The sequence below is a fragment of the Ranitomeya variabilis genome, chromosome 1 (assembly GCF_051348905.1).
Source record: "Ranitomeya variabilis isolate aRanVar5 chromosome 1, aRanVar5.hap1, whole genome shotgun sequence".
Classification (NCBI taxonomy): Eukaryota; Metazoa; Chordata; class Amphibia; order Anura; family Dendrobatidae; genus Ranitomeya; species Ranitomeya variabilis.
The window spans coordinates 724,931,449-724,954,398 of record NC_135232.1 but is presented as its reverse complement, the minus strand read 5'-3'; the positions used below and the strand labels follow the sequence as shown (position 1 = coordinate 724,954,398).

The following is a 22,950-nucleotide window of genomic DNA, read 5'->3' as shown; positions in this document are numbered from 1 at the left end:
CATGCGGAAGCATCCGCATACAGCCGCACGACCTGCGTACCTAATGTTAAACATAGGTATGCAGGCCGCATGCAGAAGTAGGCGGAGCTAGCAGCGGAGGTGCTGCCGAGGGCGGGGCTTCACAGAAGAAGTCCGCAGCTCCTCAAAACGCTAATGTGAAACCGGCCTTAGGAGGAGGCAGGTGCAGGCTGAACCTGGATGTGGTCCAGTTAAGTCATAAATAAGTAACAAACAGCCGCAGCTAAGGTGTAGATTTTCAAATGCAAAAGTTAAATGACGTTTTATTGTATTCACCACAGTAGCATAAGGATGTTGCTACTGTAGCATCCTTATGCTACTGTGGTGAATACAATAAAACGTCATTTAAGTTTTGCATTTGAAAATCTACACCTTGAGTGCAGCTGTTTGTTACTTATTTATCCTCAGTGCAAGGCATATGACAGCCCACATAGAGTTTGATAAAAAACACATGAAAGTCTCATCAGACCAGAGAATCTTACTTCTCATAGTCTGGGAGTCCAAGGTAGACCTTTTCGATAATTCTAAGCGGTATGTGTGGAGAAAACAGGCACTGCTAATCACCTGCCCAATATAATCCCAACAGTGAAACATGGTGGTGGCAGCATCATACTATGGGGGTGTTTTTCAGCTGCAGGGACAGGGCGACTGGTTGTCATTGAAGGAAACATGAATGCGGCCAAGTACAGAGACATCCTGGATGAAAACCTCTTCCAGAGTGCTCTGGACCCTCAGACTTGGCCGAAGGTTCACCTTCCAACAAGACAATGACCCTAAGCACACAGCTAAAATAACAAAGGAGTGGGTTCTGAACAACTCTGTGACCATTCTTGACTGGCCCACCCAGAGCCCTGACCTAAACCCAATTGAGCATCGCTGGAGAGACCTGAAAATGGCTGTCCACCAACGTTCACCATCCAACCTGAGACATTCTCAGTGATGTCACCGCTGATCTCTAGTGCTGGATAGGAGGCATTCTGTGTTTTTTGGATTATTACGTTGTTTCGCGCTGTAAGAAATAAAATGTACATTATATATACAGTGGGTACGGAAAGTATTCGGATCCCTTTACATTTTCACTCTTTGTTTCATTGCAGCCATTTGGTAAATTAAAAAAAGTGTTTTTTTTCTCATTAATGTACACTCTGCACCCCATCTTGACTTGAAAAATAAACCGGAAATGTAGAAATTTTTGCATATTGAAAAAGAAAAACTGAAATCTCACATGGTCCTAAGTATTCAGACCCTTTACTCAGACACTCATATTTAAGACACATGCTGTCCATTTCCTTGTGATCCTCCTTGAGATGGTTCTACACCTTCATTGGAGTCCAGCCGTGTTTAATTAAACTGATAGGACTTGATTTGGAAAGGCATACACCTGTCTATATAAGACCTCACAGTTCACAGTGCATGTCAGACCAAATGAGAATCATGAGGTCAAAGGAACTGGCCAAGGAGCTCAGAGACAGAATTGTGGCAAGGCACAGATCTGGCCAAGGTTACAACAGAATTTCTGAAGTACTCATGGTTCCTAAGAGCACAGTGGCCTCCATAATCCTTAAATCCAAGAAGTTTGGGACCACCAGAAGTCTTCCTAGACCTGGCCGTCCTCCCACGATTGCTCAGTTTGGCTGAAGAGCCTTGGTGAGAGAGGTGAGAAATAAGATTCTCTGGTCTGATGAGACGAAGATAGACCTTTTTGGTGATAATTCTAAGCGGTATGTGTGGAGAAAACCAGGCACTGCACATCACCTGCCCAATACAATCCCAACAGTGAAACATGGTGGTAGCAGTGTCATGCTATGGGGGTGTTTTTCATCTGCAGAGACCGCACGACTGGTTTGTCATTGAAGGAAACATGAATGCGGCCAAGTACAGAGATATCCTGGATGAAAACCTCTTCCAGAGTGCTCTGGACCTCAGACTCAGCCAAAAGTTCACCTTCCAACAAGATAATGACCCTAAGCACACCGCTAAAATCACAAAGGAGTGTCTTCAGAACAACTCTGTGACCATTCTTGACTGGCCCAGCCAGAACCCTGACCTAAACCCAATTGAGCATCTCTGGAGAGACCTGAAAATGGCTGTCCACCAACGTTCACCATCCAACCTGACGGAGCTGGAGAGGATCTGCAAGGAAGAATGGCAGAGGATCCCCAAATCCAGGTGTGAATAACTTGTTGCATCATTCCCAAGAAGACTCATGGCTGTACAAGTTGAAAAGGGGGCTTCTCCTCAATACTGAGCAAAGGGTCTGAATACTTATGACCATGTGATATTTCAGTTTTTCTTTTTAAATAAATTTTCAAAAATGTCTACATTTCTGGGGGTTTTTTTCAGTCAAGATGCGGAGCAGAGTGTACATTAATGAGAAAAAAATGATCTTTTTTGAATTTACCAAATAGCTGCAAAGAAACAGAGTGAAAAATGTAAAGGGGTCTGAATACTTTCCGTACCCACTGTATCTCTATAATTCTAGAAGCAATGTGCGTGATATAGATATACACATTGTTCCTAGAAAGTGAGAAATTCCGGATGTCCTATTCCTCTGGCCAAAAGGGGCATAGTCTGATATTGTCAGAACACAGCTTTTCAAGAAAAAAAAATATGTATACAGAATTTTTATCTTGTCACATATCTCTATCTAGAAATTTGCAATTATGTTGACGCTCAATGTGCATAACTTACACACCTACAACTTCCTATGTAATGTCTGTAGACCATTATGAAAATTAATGCAGCAAGACAGTACATTTATCTCCAAAAAATACTTTGTACATGCATGTTTCATATATACATTACATATATCAGATCTGTGCATAAATAAACGTAACCGGAATCTGTCAGTAGTATCAACCCTCCTGAGCCGTCTATATGGGCACGCAGGTCATAGAAATCTGATTAAAATTATACCTTTATCTTCTATCTGATGTCTTATTCCAGAGAAAATTGGAACTGTGTTACCGCCATAGAACATTGTTTAAGTGCTATATTATGTACATATGGAATTTTGGAAAATTTGAAATGCAATGTTGCTATAAAAACAAATTACAGTACAAAGCTACTTGGGCACATACATTGGCCATATATTGTAGGCTTTTTAATCCGAGAGGTATCCTATCAGGACAGGGACCCAACTCTAAGGTACTCATTGACTTTGCAGTTGGGTTCATAAACATTGGCCAATTTATGTGCTAAGTACCTTCTTTTTACTGTAAATTTTCCTAGCAATATTGCATTTCCAAAATTCCATATGAACATAATATAGCACTTAACCAATGTTCTATGGCAGTAATGCAGTTCCAATTTTCTAGGTTTAACATTTTAAACAATCCAGAGGGCAGCTTTGTATTTTCTCAAAATTATGTTAGCTGGCACCTGTTCACACTAGTTGGGATGTGCTGGTCAGATTTTCAGTTTATTCCAGAGAAATAGATGTTGAAATCTGTGAGCCAGACATAGATCTACATGAGACTCCGCTTCCAGGGCTTATTTTAGTTGAAAGTGGGCTTTACCAGTGTCAGACATGTAATGATGGACAGTCCGCTCTCCTGATCTACATGTCTCCCACTGGCAACACCCCTTTCATCTAAAATAGGAGGCAGAGTCTCATAGAGATCTATGTCCTGCCCATAGATCTTAACAGCACATTTACATATTAGGAAAAATATGGATATCTGTGGAATAAGACATCTGATAGCAAGGAATCATTTTATTCAGATTCCTAGATTTATGTTTAAAAAATAAAGAAAAAAATTAAAACAATTCTGTGTGGACTGGACTTAAGCTGCAACCTCTGCTGTAAGAATCATAGAATGTTAGCGTTGGAAGGGACTTCCAGGGTCCTCGTGTCCAACCCCCTGCTCAATGCACAATTTACTAAACTATCTTAGGCAGATGTTTGTCCAGCCTCTGGTTGGAGACTTCCATTGAAGGAAAACTCACCACCTCTCGTGGCAGCCTGTTCCACTCATTGACCACCCTCACTGTCAAAAAAGTTTTTCTAATATCTATAGAATCCTAGAGTTCTGTTCTGTCCAAGAGCTGTAGGAGAGATCAGCGCAAATAGGGTTTTATCTGAGAATACGGTAAATTATTATACTCAGATTAAACTCACCTGTTTAATCCATTTAAAAGGGCATGTAATATGAAGAAGTCATCTACAGCAGATCCAAGGGTCATCAAGTGACCACCAGACATCAAAAGTGTAGGGAGTTGGTGGATATATTCCGCGCTACTGACAAAGTTGAGACGTATATCCCAGTGATGTAAAATAAGGAGTTTTATTTCAACGCGTTTCGAAGTATATGGTTAGTTCTTAAGGAAAAACAACATCTTTGGAATCTATCCACCAACTTCCTACACTTTTGAGAGTTCTGGTCTGAGCATTTAGCTTTGAAGAAATGATAAACCAGATCTGTTGACAGATTGGTTAATTGATCTTTTTTCCATTATCTTCCATGTTAAAAATAACGGATCTGGTTTTGATCTTCTGTATTTTGTTTGTTTGTTCAGACTTCAATTTATTTCAGGCAAAAAAGGATTTCTCCTGAATTTTAATCAAATGGAAGACACATATGACTAATGTCAGCTGAACCAGCAGATATTGATGGGTGCAAATGACAATCTGTTGATGGGGTGCCCCTGACAGATGATTGTCGGGAGAGATGAGCAACCAACATGTGTTATTTTGGACTGTTGATCCTTGTCCTTTTTAAAGGTAATCTGTCAGTGGATTCATGCTGCCCAAACCTTGAGCAACATGATTATGAGCCATCTGCACGGTTGGAGCCAGGTTTGTTTTTCTCTGGTCTCCCACAAGACCTTTCATTCACCTAGAGCAGTGTGGGGAGAAGGCAACTGGGGCAGCATCGGACTAGTCTTTTCTCTACCTATGGTCTCTGGCTGGATCTTTAAATTGTGCAGAAATGCTGATTCATGCTGCCTGTGGTTTAAACTGCATGAATCGACTGACAGGTTTCCTTTAAGACGATGCACACCCAGAGATGCCTGTCATTGGCTCTATCAGAAATAGCACTGGAGCACTCTGTAGAGCCAGCAGTCCCGTATATGGAAGAGTTAACTATCATTGCATTCCTTTCACATACTCTTGAATATTTATTTGGACTTTCTTTTTTTTTTTTATTGAATCTACTGTCTCTTTAAATTACAACCTTTACAGAATGGAAAAGTATAACTTAGGATATTTCCTAAGCTGTTAGTAACTTCCTGTGATGATCTCGATGACAAATGTGTTAATGAATAATCCATCAGTAAGGTATGTCCGCTCATACGGCTGCCTCTGGACTTCTTGTCATGTCATGGAGAACTTCAAGAGCTGTGTCTTTACTGGTGCCGTTAAAAGCAACAGTGGAACCTTGGGGAAAAAAAGAAAGCCAAAAAAGTGAAATTTTCCAGTGTAAATTACAGGATAAAGGATACATTTGCTTCTCTACCTACACGTTCGTTTAGTGGGCACTGTCAACAAGCTGCTGGGATTAATCACTAATTCTGTACTTTTTATCTATTACTTTAGTTGTAGGCGGATATGTGTGAAGGCTGTTGGTCAGCACGGCTCTGTCATGTTATGATCATAATTGACGCAACTCAAAGTAACCTGAACTATGGAGAAAAGCCATAATCACTATATACCAACCATAAGTCAGCTGAACATACTCTGCTTACCGCCGGTTTCCACACTTAGCTACTGAAAATACATTATATACTAATAATCTGGTCATTATTAGCGGACGGTGGAGCTTCTCTGCCCCAGTCCTGGCCGTATGACATTATTTCTGCATTCTCGGCTCTCCCGCTCACATGGATTGTTATTTTTCCAGATAAAGTATATTTTTCCAGCTGAACCGTTCCGTCCTGGAGATCTGAGAGCAGTAATCCTATAATGCACAGTATAAAAGCTGATCCCATGTTTAAATACTTGACTGAATACTGGCCGTAATTCAGGGTCATTAGCTGCCTGCCTGACAGTCTTCTCTGCTCTCTACCATGTAAGGCCTCTGATTATTACAGAGAGCAAGTTTGCATTTTTGAGGGGCTGAATGTGAGGTTGCTCATGGTGCAAATGAGGTATTACTTGCTACTGATTGCCAAGTATTCTTAAAATTACCTTCCACTGTGTGCCTTGCATTCCTTTATAGAGATGGGCGAACCCGAACAATAAAGTTCGACGTCCATACAGAACACCTACTGTTCGGGCACGAACACAGACTTCAACAGGAAGTCAGTGTTACTGTTCGAGTTCGGCCCCCCCCCCAAAAACACCAGGTGAAAGTTGTGCTGTCAAGCGCTTGACAGCGTGGCAAACACTGCTTATCGGCAGTAAAATCATCACCGCCAGTCACACAGCTGTGGGTCCCACGCTGTCAAATGAGTATGAGGCCTCAGTTTAAAGTTTACCTCCGGTCACTGGTGTCGACTTATGGGACTACTGCTCCCATCAGCCTAAGCCTGCTGCCACAAATAGCAGTGAGAGCAGGAGCGTCTGATGGGAGTATTCATCAGTCTGCGTTGTAAATAAATAATTTAAAAAAGCAACTGGCGTGGGTTCCCCTGTATATTTGATAACCAGCCGTGCAAAACTCACAGCTGGGGGGCTGCAACCCTCAGCTGTCAGCTTCAGCAAGGCTGGTTATCAAGAATAGAGGGATCCCCACACCATATTTTTTAATTATTTAAATAAATAAATAATTTTTAAAAAGTTGTGGGTCATCTCCCCCCCCCCCCATTTTTGACAAAAGCTGGCAGCTGGGGGCTGATATTCTCAGGCTGGCATGGATATTACCCCCCCAGTCTAAAAATAGCTGCTCTTCACACTTGCCCTGTAGCGGTGGCAAGTGGGGTTCATATTTGTGGGGTTGTCACCTTTGTATTGTCAGGCACAGTGGGTACGGAAAGTATTCAGACCCCTTTAAATTTTTCACTCTTTGTTTCATTGCAGCCATTTGGTAAATTCAAAAAAAGTTTTTCTCATTAATGTGCACTCTGCACCCCATCTTTACTGAAAAAAAACAGAAATGTAGAAAATGTTGCAAATTTATTTAAAAAGAAAAACTGAAATATCACATGGTCATAAGTATTCAGACCCTTTGCTCAGTATTGAGGAGAAGCACCCTTTTGAGCTAGTACAGTCATGAGTCTTCTTGGAAAGGATGTAATTCACACCTGGATTTGGGGATCCTCTGCCATTCTTCCTTGCAGATCCTCTCCAGTTCCGTCAGGTTGGATGGTGAACGTTAGTGGACAGCCATTTTCAAGTCTCTCCAGAGATGCTCAATTGGGTTTAGGTCAGGGCTCTGGCTGGGCCAGTCAAGAATGGTCGCAGAGTTGTTCTGAAACCATTCCTTTGTTATTTTAGCTATGTGCTTAGGGTCATTGTCTTGTCATCCAGGATATCTCTGTATTTGGCCGAATTCATGTTTCCTTCAATGACAACCAGTCGTCCTGTCCCTGCAGCTGGAAAAACACCCCCATAGCATGCTGCTGCCACCACCATGTTTCACTGTTGGGATTGTATTGGGCAGGTGATGAGCAGTGCCTGGTTTTCTCCACACATACCGCTTAGAATTATCACCAAAAAGGTAATCTTCATCTCATCAGACCAGAGAATCTTATTTCTCATAGTCTGGGAGTCCTTCATGTGTTTTTTTTTTTTTTTTTTAGCAAACTCTATGAGGGCTTTCATATGTCTTGCACTGAGGAGAGGCTTCTGTCAGGCCACTCTGCCATAAAGGCCCGACTGGTGGATGGGCTGCAGTGATAGTTGACTTTGTGGAATTTTCTCCCATCTCCCTACTGCATCTCTGGAGCTCAGCCACAGTGATCTTGGGGTTCTGATTTACCTCTCTCACCAAGGCTCTTCTCCCACGATTGCTCAGTTTTGGCTGGACGGCCAGGTCTAGGAAGATTTCTGGTGGTCCCAAACATATTCCATTTAAGGATTATGGAGGCCACTGTGCTCATAGGAACCTTGAGTACTGCAGAAATTCTGTTGTAACCTTGGTCAGATCTGTGCCTTGCCACGAGTCTGTCTCTGAGCTCCTTGGCCAATTCCTTTGACCTCATGGTTCTCATTTGGTCTGACATGCACTGTGAGCTGTGAGATCTTATATAGACAGGTGTGCGACTTTCCAAATCAAGTCCTATCAGTTTAATTAAACACAGCTGGACTCCAATGAAGGAGTAGAACCATCTCAAGGAGGATCACAAAGAAATGGACAGCATGTGACTTAGGAGAAAATACGATAAATCCAGCAGGAAATTCAAGTAAAAATTCTTGTTTATTTCTTCATATTAAAATATAGATAGTGGTAAACCACTCAAAAAGTATTACACAGCATCACGCATAAAAAGTTCATGGAGTGGCAGCGTTATTCCGACGCATTTCGACTTGATGTCTTAATCATGGCTTGATTAAGACATTAAGTCGAAACGCGTCGGAATAATGCTACGTGGTTTACCATTACCTATATTTTAATATGAAGAAATAAACTTTTTTTTTTTCTTTTTTATTTCTATATAGCGCTAACATATTCTGCAGCGCTTTACAGTTTGCACACATTATCATCGCTGTCCCCAATGGGGCTCACAATCTAAATTCCCAATCAGTATGTCTTTGGAATGTGGGAGGAAACCGGAGAACCCGGAGGAAACCCACGCAAACATGGGGAGAGAACATACAAACTCTTTGCAGATGTTGTCCTTGGTGGGGTTTGAACCCAGGACTCCAGCGCTGCAAGGCTGCAGTGCTATCCACTGAGCCACCGTGCTGCCCTAATAAACAATAATTTTTACTTGAATTTCCTGCTGGATTTATCGTATTTTCTCCTGTGGCTGTGTGCTCCTACCTCCGTGCAGGAACAGATGAGGATTCCATCATTCGACTCAAAGGACAGCGCTCAACCACGGTTCTGATCTGGAAGCCTCCTGTGCGACTAGTTGGGGTCAGGAGTCCCACGGTCAGTCGAGGCATTGTGCTCTATACACAGACCCTAAAATACGGATGTGTGAATTCAGCCTAAGGGTAGACATCCGTGTTTCACATATGAGTTTTATCTGTATGTTTAATGGATAGGACTTATGGGGTAGTTCACATGTCCAATTTTTTTTTATTTTTGCTGACCAAGTGGTCCACACAGAAGTACAGAGACTTGTCCGATATATTGATTTGAGTATCTGTTCACTTGCCTGTGCGAGTCTATGGCTCCGTGAATAACTTGGGCAGTACCCATCCATCTGCTGTTCTATTTTATGGACTGTTTAATAGAAGCTGGAGAACCTTGTTTTTATTTCTCATCCTAGAAAAACTGATGAAACTTGAACCAAACGCTAAGCAAAATCATTGATGCAACTCAGACCGGTTTTCTCATTCCAGAAAATCACTGACATCTGAATGAGCCGTAATAGCAACTCTGAGAAGATGAATAGATCAGGTCTTCTGTGTTTCAGCTATAAAGAGGATGTTTCTCACTAAAACTGTCAATCCTGCCCCCTCCTGGGGAGACTATTCTTACTTTACCCACTTTTTCTGAGCCTGCCATAAAGTGTGAAAGTTTTATTTGTGCGGTTTCTTTCTCTTTCAATTGATTTTTTTCAATTTGACCCAGCGGCTTAGTAATCACCACGATATCGGACACGTATGGATGGAAGGCAGGCACCCTTCGCCCCACAATATCACAGAGGGCTGCTTCTGTTGATTCGCTGCTGTCCGGTGAAGGACATAATCTGAGCGAGCTGTGGAAAGCGCCATTTATCCCAACATGTTTTATTAACCCTTTAGTGACGAGGCCAAATTTTTTAAATCCGACCAGTATCACTTTATGTAGTAATAACTCTGGAATGCTTCAACAAATCCCAGTGATTTTGAGATTTTTTTTTTGTGGTACATTATACCTTATGCTAATGATAAATTTAGGTCAATATGTTTTAAGTTTATTTATAAAAAATAACTGAAATTTGACAAAAATAATATGGTTAGCAAGGCCGAAAAAAGACATTTGTCCATCCAGTTCAGCCTATATTCCATCAGAATAAATCCCCGGATCTACTTCCTTCTAAAGATCCTAATCACTGTAACAGACAACATTGTTACGCTCCGGGAAGACATCCAGGCCTCTCTTGAACCCCTCAACTGAGTTCGTCATCACCACCTCCTCAGGCAAGGAATTACAGATTCTCACTGCCCTAACAGTAAAGCATCCTATTCTATGTTGGTGGAAAAACCTTCTCTCCTCCAGACACAGAGAATGCCCCCTTCTGACCGTCACCTTCTTTGGTATAAACAGATCCTCGTAGAGATATTTGTATTGTCCCCTTATATACTTATACATGGTCATTAGATCGCCTCTCAGTCATCTTTTTTCTAGAGTGAATAATCCTAATTTTGCCAATCTCTCTGGGTATTGTAGTTCCCCCATCCCCTTTATTAATTTTGTTGCCCTCCTTTGTACTCACTCTAGTTCCATTATATCCTTTCTGAGCACCGATGCCCAAAACTGTACACAGTACTCCATGTGCGGTCTAATCATGGATTTGTACAGAGGCAGTATAATGCTCTCATCATGTGTATCCAGACCTCCTTTAATGCACCCCATGATCCTGTTTGCCTTGGCAGCCGCTGCCTGACACTGGCTGCTCCAAGTAAGTTTATCATTAACTAGGATCCCCAAGTCCTTCTCCATGTCAGATTTACCCAGTGGTTTCCCGTTCAGTGTGTAATGGTGATATTGATTCCTTCTTCCCATGTGTATAACCTTACATTTATCATTGTTAAACTGCATCTGCCACCTCTCGGCCCAAGTTTCCAACTTATCCAGATCCATCTGTAGCAGAATACTACCTTTTCTTGTATTGACTGCTTTACATAGTTTTGTATCATCTGCAAATATTGATATTTTACTGTGTAAACTTTCTACCAGATTGTTAATAAATATGTTGAAGTGAATAGGTCCCAAAGCCAGTTACTTACCCATTTGCACACATTTTCCCCCAGACCCAGCATTCTCATTTTGTGTACCAACCTCTTGTGTGGTATGATATCAAACGCTTTGGAAAAATCAAGATATACCACGTCCAATGACTCGCCTTGGTCCAGTCTATAGCTTACCTCTTCATAAAAACTGATTAGATTGGTTTCACAGGAGCAATTCCTCATAAACCCATGCTGATATGGAGTTAAACAGTTATTCTCATTGAGATAAGCCAGAATAACATCCCTCAGAAACCCTTCAAATATTTTACCAACAGTAGAGGTTAGACTTACTGGCCTATAGTTTCTAGGTTCACTTATAGAGCCCTTTTTGAATATTGGTGCCACATTTGCTATTCGCCAGTCCTGTGGAACAGACCCCGTCGCTATAGAGTCCCTAAATATAACAAGTAATGGTTTGTCTATTACATTACTTAGATCTCTTAGTACTCGTGGATGTATGCCATCCAGACCCGGAGAATTATCTATTTTAATCTTGTTTAGCCAGTTTCACACCTCTTCTTGGGTTGTATTGGTGACCCTTAATATATTCTTTGTCTCTCAGCATTTCACCTAGAATTTCATTTTTCACCGCGGAGAAGAAGGTGTTTAATATATTAGCTTTTTCCTCATCATCTACAACCATTCTTTCCTCACAATTTTTTAAGGGGCCTACACTTTCACTTATGATTCTTTTACTATTGATATGTTTGAAGAATAGTTTGGGATTAGTTTTAAGGTACCTTCACACTGAACAACTTAACAACGATAGCGATCCGTGACGTTGCAGCGTCCTGGATAGCGATATCGTTGTGTTTGACACTCAGCAGCGATCAGGATCCTGCTGTGACATCGTTGGTCGGAGCTAGAAGGCCAGCACCTTATTTCGTCGCTGATCACCCGCTGACATCGCTGGATCGGTGTGTGTGACACCGATCCAGCGATGTCTTCACTGGTAACCAGGGTAAACATCGGGTTACTAAGCACAGGGCCGCGCTTAGTAACCCGATGTTTACCCTGGTTACCATTGTTAAGTAAAAAAAAACACTACATACTTACATTCCTGTCGCGTCCCTCAGCGTCAGCTTCCCTGCGTCCCCCCAGTGTCAGCGCCGGCCGTAAAGCAGAGCACAGCGGTGACGTCACCGCTCTGCTTTCCGGCCAGCGCTTACACAGTGCAGGGAAGCTGAAGGCGAGGGACGCGACAGGAATGTAAGTATGTAGTGTTTGTTTTTTTACTTTTACAATGGTAACCAGGGTAAACATTGGGTTACTAAGCGCGGCCCTGCGCTTAGTAACCCGATGTTTACCCTGGTTACCCGGGGACTTCGGGATCGTTGGTCGCTGGAGAGCGGTCTGTGTGACAGCTGTCCAGCGACCAAACAGCGACGCTGCAGCGATCGGCATCGTTGTCGCTATCGCTGCAGCGTCGCTTAATGTGAAGGTACCTTTACTCTCGGTTTCCTTTTTGGCAGCTTTAATTAATTTCTTTAGATAAAGTATTTTTCTCCCTATAGTTTTTTAGAGCTTCAACGGTGCCATCCTGCTTTAGTATGGTAGTTTAAATGCTTTCTTTTTACTGCTAATTGCCCCTCTTCTTTGTTTAGCCACATTGGGTTTTTCCTATTGTTCTTTTATTCCCACAAGGTATAAACCGCGTAAGGTACCTTCACGCTAATCGACTTTGCAACGAGAACGACAACGATCCGTGACGTTGCAGCGTCCTGGATAGCGATATCGTTGTGTTTGACACGCAGCAGCGATCTGGATCCTGCTGTGATATCGCTGGTCGTTGCTGAAAGTCCATTACTTTATTTGGTCGTCAGATCGGCGTGTATCGTCGTGTTTGACAGCAAAAGCAACGATGCCAGCGATGTTTTACAATGGTAACCAGGGTAAATATCGGGTTACTAAGCGCAGGGCCGCGCTTAGTAACCCGATATTTACCCTGGTTACCATTGTAAAAGTAAAAAAAACACTATATACTCACCTTCTGATGTCTGTCACGTTCCCCGGCGTCCGTGCTGCTGCTCAGAGCTTCCTGCACTGAATGTGTCAGTTTCGGCTGTAAAGCAAAGCACAGCGGTGACGTCACTGCTGTGCTTTAGGGCTGGCGCTTACACAGTGCAGGGAAGCTGAAGGCGAGGGACGCGACAGACACGGCAATGTAAGTATGTAGTGTTTGTTTGTTTTTTACATTTACACTGGTAACCAGGGTAAACATCGGGTTACTAAGCGCGGCCCTGCGCTTAGTAACCCGATGTTTACCCTGGTTACCCGGGGACTTCGGCATCATTGGTCGCTGGAGAGCTGTCTGTGTGACAGCTCTCCAGCGACCACACAGCGACGCTGCAGCGATCGGCATCGTTGTCGATATCGCTGCAGCGTCGCTTAATGTGACGGTACCTTTACATTGCCTATTTAGGATGTTTTTAAACATTTCCCATTTATTATCTGTATTCTTGTTTCTGAGGACATTGTCCCAGTCAACCAGATTAAGGGCACCTCTAAGCTGGTCAAACTTTGCCTTCCTAAAGTTGTGTTTTTGTGACTCTGTGACAAGTTCCCCTAGCGAAAGACAAGTGAAACTGTAGAATATTGTGGTCGCTATTTCCTAGATGCCCGACGATTTGGTCTATTAGATATAGTATTAGGTCTTGTAACTATTTATATGATATTGTAATTATTGACAACAGCATCTGAGGGGTTAAAGAAATATGGACTGATCGTGGCTGATGCAGCAAGTTGTCAACTATAGTGTGCAGCCGACAGCTGCTGGATTGTCACCTGTATGGGGAGGCTATTCTCTTATATCTCAGGTCAGTAAAAAGACATATTGGCGGTCATTAAGGGGTTAAACTGCAAAATTGGTTCAGAATAAATGTTTTTTTATTTGTATACATCAGTCCCCATTGGGGCTCACAATCTACATTCCCTATCAGTCTTTGGAGTGTGGAAGGAAATCGGGGAACCCAGAGGAAACCCACACAAACACAGGGAGAACTTTCAAACTCCTTGCAGCTGTTGTCCTTGGTGGGATTGGAATCCAGGACCCCAGCGCTTCAAAGAAAGTGCTAACCACTGAGCCAATATACTGCCCCATCTGAGACACATTTTCTATATCTGATTGTTATAAGTGAATGGAAACATTTTGTTTCCAGTCATAGGTTGAATTCATACAAATAACAAATTCCGGTACTTTGCTGAGAGTTTGTTACGATATTGCCATACTTTCCTTTGTACAATGGTCACGATTTATTTACTGAAAACTGTAATTTCCTTAAATCCGGATTAATCTCTGTTACTATTGTGGATGCAGTTAATATCCTGATTAAATTATGCCTTTATCCTTATGTAGGGTCCTGACACACTGTGACATCTACCTTACTTCTCTGTTGTCGATATTATTTATCTACTGAACTTTCTGCAGGTGATTCTGTGCAGTGTCCCTGCTTAGAAAACACAGCCAGGAAGGCCTGGCAGATGATTGTGGAAGTGATTCATCACTTCTCCTTGGGGTCACTTGATTCCTTACTCATTGGTTGACACTAAATTGAAATGGAACTAAACCTGGGAGCCACTATGTGCATCAGGGAAACTCCTTGTGGTCTTTGCACACTTTTTACACAGAGTTTATTTTGAATTTTTCACATGGTTCTACTCCAAACTCACCATATAATAGAATTGTTCAAATACTTTTTGGATGCATTTCCTATTGATTTCAATGGGAAATCCACGTTGCCAAATACTGGACTGAAAACATTTAAAAAAATGCAGATTTCAATTACGGAGTTCTCTTGAAAACCTCTTTGGATTTCTGTTAAACCCCCCCCCCAAAAAAAAAACAAAACAAACAAACATAATGGACTAGTCAGGTTTTCGTCAGGTATAAGATTATAGGGGAAAGAAATCTGATCCATCAGGTAGATAAAAACAGACCATGACTGATCAAATCAGATGCTTCATATCAATGTGTGAGCAGAGCCCAAACGCCAAATAATTATTCCTGTTCAAGGGGTTGCCTGGTGAAAAGAAGTTATTGCCTAACTTTGAGATAGGTGATAACATACAGATCGATGGAGGCTACTGCCAAGATCTGCACCAATTGGCAGAACAGGGGATCTTTATTCCCAGTGTGATGAAGCAGCTGTATACATGCTACACCGCCTCTCCGTTCTTTCTCAATGGGGCTGCCAGTAAAAGTAAATTGCAGCGCTCAGCAGCCCCATAGAGGATGAATGATCAGTGGTCAAACCAGCACACTACCGCTTTACTGCAACCAAGGTACCGTAAGTGCCCTCTCTGTTTCAGCAGTCAGACGCCCAAAGATCAATAAGTTATTGCCTATAACGTATATAGATGACTACTTATTGCCACTGGCCAAGCCCAGTAAATGTGAGACCTAGAAACACTGGATTGAAGCTAAGCTTTTTTTTTTGTTTTGTTTGCTTGTTATCTTGATTAGCAGATTTTTATTTTTCACGTTTCATCTCCCCGCACATTGTGTTACTGCAGTTTGTGAATGACACGCATTATCATTTGGCTGCATACCAGGAGTGTGTGTAATTTTTACTGTAAGAATTACTTCTCATGGTCACAGGTATCGCAGATTACAAGTCCTGACGTGATTTCACTCCTATTGCTAATATGAATCGCACCATTCTGAAATACATTGGGAGCTGTCGGGCTGCTGCCTGATCTTTTATTTCCTTATGTTTACCTACCATATTGGGCCCATTGTGCGCCTATTTACCAACCTGAAATTCAGTAAATCCTCATATATGACAAGTAGGTGGATGTTCACACCAAATATAACAGTGCCTGGATTTTACATTTCATTAGCACCCTATGTACCCATTTTTTATGCTCTATTTCTGTTTGTTTGTTTTTTTATTTTTCCTATTTACGGTATTTAAATTCGAGATGGCGCAAGCTTGAAAGGAGGAAAAATAAATGGAAATCCTTCTTTACCACTTTTACCAGTTTAGCAAAGGTAGTTTTTTTCCTGCCCTATATGATAAAGCAAAAACTAAGACCCCTGATTACCTTGCCGACTAGTTCTGATCCCCATGTTCTAAACTTAGATAAATTGATGTTCTGTATGTCACCCTGTGTCCGGACAATCAGCAGAATTTTAAAACTGCATTTATGTTCCTCATTCACACGTCTGTGTTTAAACAAGAGCATAAAAAGGTACCGGTATCATCAGTGTATGGTCCTTTGGTCAGTTTTTACAATTCGTCATCGGTGTTTTTCACAGATGGATAAATAAATGACAAAGCTTCTCCTGTACTTTGCAATGTTAAATGCAAACGGCACATGGATGCCATCACTTGCCTGCAGAATGTCACCTATTCATCACTAGAGATCAGCGGTGACATCACTGAGTGCCTCCTATCCATCACTAGAGATCCGTGGTGACATCACTGAGAATGCCTCCTATCCATCACTAGAGATCAGCGGTGACATCACTGAGAATGCCTCCTATCCATCACTAGAGATCAGCGGTGACATCACTGAGAATGCCGCCTATCCATCACTAGAGATCAGCGATGACATCACTGAGAATGTCTCCTATCCATCACTAGAGATCAGTGGTGACATCACTGAGTGCCTCCTATCCATCACTAGAGATCCGTGGTGACATCACTGAGAATGCCTCCTATCCATCACTAGAGATCAGCGGTGACATCACTGAGAATGCCTCCTATCCATCACTAGAGATCAGCGGTGACATCACTGAGAATGCCTCCTATCCATCACTAGAGATCCGTGGTGACATCACTGAGAATGCCTCCTATCCATCACTAGAGATCAGCGGTGACATCACTGAGTGCCTCCTATCCATCACTAGAGATCAGCGGTGACATCACTGAGAATGCCTCCTATCCATCACTAGAGATCAGAGGTGACATCACTGAGAATGTCTCCTATCCATCACTAGAGATCAGCGGTGACATCACTGAGAATGCCTCCTATCCATCACTAGAGATCAGAGGTGACATCACTGAGAATGTCTCCTATCCATCACTAGAGATCAGCGGTGACATCACTGAGAATGTCTCCTATCCATCACTAGAGATCAGAGGTGACATCACTGAGAATGCATCCTATCCATCACTAGAGATCAGCGGTGACATCACTGAGAATGTCTCCTATCCATCACTAGAGATCAGCAGTGACATCACTGAGAATGCTTCCTATCCATCACTAGAGATCAGCGGTGACATCACTGAGAATGTCTCCTATCCATCACTAGAGATCAGCGGTGACATCACTGAGAATGTCTCCTATCCACCACTAGAGATCAGAGGTGACATCACTGAGAATGTCGCCTATCCATCACTAGAGATCAGCGGTGACATCACTGAGAATGCCTCCTATCCATCACTAGAGATCAGCGGTGACATCACTGAGAATGCCTCCTATCCATCACTAGAGATCAGCGGTAACATCACTGAGAATGCCTCCTATCCATCACTAGAGATCAGTGGTGACATCACTGAGAATGTCTCCTATCCATCTCTAGAGATCAGCGGTGACATCACTGAGAACGCCTCCTATCCATCACTAGAGATCAGCGGTGACATCACTGAGAATGCCTCCTATCCATCACTAGAGATCAGCGGTGACATCACTGAGAATGCTTCCTATCCATCACTAGAGATCAGCGGTGACATCACTGAGAATGCCTCCTATCCATCACTAGAGATCAGCGGTGACATCACTGAGAATGCCTCCTATCCATCACTAGAGATCAGCGGTGACATCACTGAGAATGCCTCCTATCCATCACTAATGATCAGCGGTGACATCACTGAGAATGCCTCCTATCCATCACTAGAGATCAGCGGTGACATCACTGAGAATGCCTCCTATCCATCACTAGAGATCAGCGGTGACATCACTGAGAATGCCTCCTATCCATCACTAGAGATCAGCGGTGACATCACTGAGAATGCCTCCTATCCATCACTAGAGATCAGCGGTGACATCACTGAGAATGCCTCCTATCCATCACTAGAGATCAGCGGTGACATCACTGAGAATGCCTCCTATCCATCACTAGAGATCAGCTGTGACATCACTGAGAGTGCCTCCTATCCATCACTAGAGATCAGCGGTGACATCACTGAGCGTGCCTCCTATCCATCACTAGAGATCAGCGGTGACATCACTGAGAATGCCTCCTATCCATCACTAGAGATCAGCGGTGACATCACTGAGAATGCCTCCTATCCATCACTAGAGATCAGCGGTGACATCACTGAGAATGCCTCCTATCCATCACTAGAGATCAGAGGTGACATCACTGAGAATGCCTCCTATCCATCACTAGAGATCAGCGGTGACATCACTGAGAATGCCTCCTATCCATCACCAGAGATCAGAGGTGACATCACTGAGAATGCCTCCTATCCATCACTAGAGATCAGCGGTGACATCACTGAGAATGCCCCCTATCCATCACTAGAGATCAGCGGTGACATCACTGAGAATGCCTCCTATCCATCACTAGTGATCAGAGGTGACATCACTGAGAATGCCGCCTATCCATCACTAGAGATCAGCGGTGACATCACTGAGAATGCCTCCTATCCATCACCAGAGATCAGCGGTGACATCACTGAGAATGCCTCCTATCCACCACTAGAGATCAGAGGTGACATCACTGAGAATGCATCCTATCCATCACTAGAGATCAGCAGTGACATCACTGAGAATGCCTCATATCCATCACTAGAGATCAGAGGTGACATCACTGAGAATGTCTCCTATCCACCACTAGAGATCAGCAGAGACATGATTGATCTATAATTTGTAATTTTTTATTTATCATTTTATGTCTTTCAGCTTGACCTGGCTAAACCCATTGAGGATCAGGGTCCTCTTGACGTCATTATTCACAAGTTAACAGATGTAATACTAGAGGCCGACCAAAATGAGAGCGAGTCTGTGCTTGTGGTGCAAAGATTCCAGGTGGGTGATTTGTCTTACTCCAGTGTGATGCACCACGGGTAACTGTGATTTCAGCTAGGACTTTTCCAATCTTAATTACTAATTTTTTTTCTTATGTTATGCACCTTTGAACTTAATGCATGCATCTGTGTGTATGGGGGAATTGGGATGAATACCTTGCAGACAATATGAGCATTCATGTGTGTGGGGATTGGCTGACTGGCCATCTTAAAGGTGCCCACCCTGTAATCCCTATCCAGTTACTGAAATAAATAATCCTTCAATTTCCAGATAAAGCAAAACCCTAATCTTCAGCTATTTCACAAGTGTCCTGTTAATCCTGCCTGGTCGACTAGGGATTGCTGGGATATCTGAGGTTCTGTCTATGCCAGGCTCCTCAGAATGGGAGTAGATCAGCTATATTCAGCCCTTAAATCTGTATTTATTATCTTTGGCGCTGACGCACTTGCCCTCCCACGTCTTCTTGCTCTTATTATGTCTGAACTTTGAACTGTTGATCAGAGCGGATCTTTAAATAACCCAAAGATGCTGGGACACTTAAAGAGCCAGTAAGCCTTAAAAATGTCAGATTGTAAAAGTTCTGCAGTTCACAAGTGAGTGTAAATGTCTCCTCACTGGAGATTTCTGATACAAAATAGTGATCACAGGGAACGTGGTTGCTTCTCTAATTCCAAACAATTATTCCGTCAAATACAGTTGTCATTAACGTTTGATATGTTTGGCGCGTATCTTTTCTAGTAAAGTTTTTTAATTTATTTTTTACAGGAACACTCCAGACAAATAATATACATGTTGTTATGCCAGGTGCAAGACAGACATGTTGGAGCATAACATAGAGATTATTTCTTTGGTGATATTTGTACCTCTATGTCTGGCTCAAATTTCTCTGTCCCTGCAAGGGGAATAACACTTGTAAAAATGTTCCCTCTAATTTCCTTCATTTGAGCTTTCGAGATATTCCTGAAATAATAATTTTTATTCAAAAAATTATTCTATTATTACATGTTTCATATACACTTTTTTCTTGCTGCTATGAGTCCTTCTAGTCGTCCTCTCCCTCAGGCAGCTGATAATATAATCCCTTTTTATGCAGGAGTAGTCCACATGGCTGTAATGCTGTGTATGCAGACACTGTGCTCCTTCCTTTAAAAGCAGCTCTGAAAGCCATTTTTCTATTGACTGCTCAACCGTGACCAGAGGATCACAGTGCAAAGACTTTGCTGCAGAGAGAGTGACTGAGCATGTGTGTCCACCAGCACTCGGCTCATTATGTAGCGTTGACTGAGCTTATGTGTCCTCCAGCTGTCCGCTAATTAGGTGGATGTGGCTGAGCATGTGTGTACTCCAGCACTCGGCTCATTAGTTTGATATGACTGAGCGTGAGTCCTCCAGCATTCAGCTCATTAGGTGGATGTGACTGAGCGTATGTGTCCTCCAGCATTCGGCTCATTGGGTTGAGGTGACTGAGCATGTGTATCATACAGCACTCAGATCACCACTTGAATGTGACTGACCGTGTGTGTCCTCCATCATCCACCTCATTAATTGGATGTGATTGAACATGTCTCCTCCCGTACTCGGTTCATTGTGTGACTGAGAATGTGTCCTCCAACATTTACCCAATTAGGTGGGTGTGACTGAGCAATGTGTGTCCTCCATCATTCACCTAATTAGGTGGGTGTGACTGAGCATGTACACTCCCTGACAGAAGTCATGCCGCTTTTCTATGTTATGTAAATAAAAGCTTATATCCTGATGTTAAATTCATCAATTGGTTGTATAAATTGTTCTTTTGAAAGCTGAAACCCTCCGAAATGTGGTTTAGGTTAAGAAAATAAATTGGCATCAATGCAGAAATATTGATTAGTTAATGGACACAGAATGGTCAGATTTTGGCAAGACAAAAGTTTTGTCGCCCACATAAACTAATGTGATATTCAAACAAATAATTAACTTAAAATACAAATCTATGTTGCATAACATTGGTGAATGAAGTTGTGGTGCTATTAGTCATATTTAATATTTTGTGTGACTTCCATGAGGTTGAAGGACTGAATCCATGCGGTTCAACAATGATTCATACAATTTATTAATGAAGTCATCAGGAATAGCAAAGAATGCAGTCTTACATGCCTCCTAGAGTTCATCTAGATTCTTTGGTTTTGTCTTCCAAGCTTCCTCTTTCATCCTTCCCCAAACATGCTCAATGATGTTCATGTCTGGTGACTGGGCTGGCCAGTCCTTGAGCACCTTGATCTTTTTTGCCTGGTGGAACTTTGTTGTAGAGATGGATGTATGAGATGGAGCACCATCCTGCAGCAGAATTTGACGCCTTTTATGATTTGGAATAAAAGAGGTAGCTAATACTTCTTGATATTTTAGGCTACTGATATTGCCTTCCACCTTGCAAATGTTTTGCACACCCCCATACTGAATGTAACCCCAGACCATGATCTTTCCACCACCAAATTTAACTGTTTTTTGGGTGTATTTTGGATCCATACGGGCTCCAGTAGGTCAACTGCAGTATTTGCGGAGGCTGTGGTGTAATTCTACTGAAGAATCATCAGAGAAATCCACCTTCTGCCACTTTTCCATCGTCCATCTGTTTAGCAGGCTGTGGGACTTTGCAAATGCCACACATTTTTTTTATTTGCCTTTTGTTTAGTGCTGGCTTATGGGCACTGGTTCGACCATGGAGCCATTTTGAGACATAATCCTACAAACTGTTCTAGTTGACACAGGGACTTGAGGTGACAAGGCCTTTTGGAGCTCTGCTGCAGTGGAAGAGGTTTTTGCTTTGGATTTTCTAACGAACAAACGTTCCTCCTGAGCAGTTGTCTTGCGGGGTCTGCTGGACCTGGACTTGTCAATCACATCTCCAGTGTCTTCAAATCTTTTTTTTAATTCTTTGTACTTGACGCTGAGACTTTAAAGGTGCCAGCCACCTCTGCAGTGGATCTGGTCTTCAGCCTCTTGATAATCCAGGCTTTGGTCGCAGGGTGGATTTCTTCATGTTGTCAGAGCTCAAGTTGCAGTTCAAGTGAAGATCTGGGGTGCTGGGTTTCTTTTAATACACACACACTAACCGATCATTTACTGGTCACAGGTGAGAATGTAAGCTAGGATTGGGTGCATTATATGATCAGGCGACAAAACTTTTGTCTTGCCAAAATCTGACCATTCTGTGTCCATTAACTTATCAATATTTCTGTATTGATGCCAATTTATTTTCTTAACCTAAACCACATTTCGGAGGGTTTCAGCTTTCAAAAGAATAATTTATAAAACCAATGGATGAATTTAACGTCAGGTTATAAGCTTTTATTTACATAACATGGATAAGCGGCATAACTTCTGTCAGGGAGTGTATGTCCTCCAGCATTCACCTCATTAGTTGGATGTGACTGAGCATGTGTGTCCATCAGCACTCAGTTAATCAGGTGATGTGCACATTGCTATACACGATGAGCACTAGTTGGCCGCTGTACTATGTATTCCCTGCCCCTCACAGTTGGTTATGAATAGTGATGGGCGAGCACTAAAATGCTCGGGTCGAGCAAATTGGAGTTCTCGGGCACCGAGCCCAATGTAAGTCTATGGGAAACCCGAGCATTTTTACCGCGATCCCCCCCCCCCCCCGGGATTCCTTTTAAGGTCTGAAAATGCTGGAAACACTGCTCAAATGACATGGGAACATCATAGGAATCGCCCCTTCTGACTCCTAGGTCACAGCTGTAAACAATGTTGTCAGACTTTCACGCCATTTTTACAGGTGTACCAAAAAACATACAAAAACGAAACCAAAATGGATTTTGCTGGGAAATATGTTAAGGTACATCCTTTCCAGGGTAATGACTTGTATATAAGGCAAAATAATTAGCCCCAGAACAAAATGTTCCTCCACCACTTGGGCTATGTTCACACGCAGCGTTTTTTATGCGTTTTTCAACTTTTTAACATTG

At 42.5% G+C, this 22,950-nt stretch overlaps 1 protein-coding gene across 3 annotated transcripts in view; it reads left to right on the top strand.

Moving 5' to 3' along the window:
- ITPK1 (inositol-tetrakisphosphate 1-kinase) overlaps positions 1 to 22,950 on the top strand; it is a 139,024-nt gene that overhangs the window by 46,813 nt on the left and 69,261 nt on the right. For 2 of the 3 annotated variants that reach the window (XM_077268176.1, XM_077268169.1), the window contains exon 4: positions 18,860 to 18,985. The exons of the other annotated variant lie outside the window; for it this stretch is intronic. In XM_077268176.1, coding sequence (XP_077124291.1) covers positions 18,860 to 18,985 — 126 coding nt within the window. The remainder of the gene's footprint in view (positions 1 to 18,859; positions 18,986 to 22,950) is intronic. 3 annotated transcript variants of the gene reach the window in all.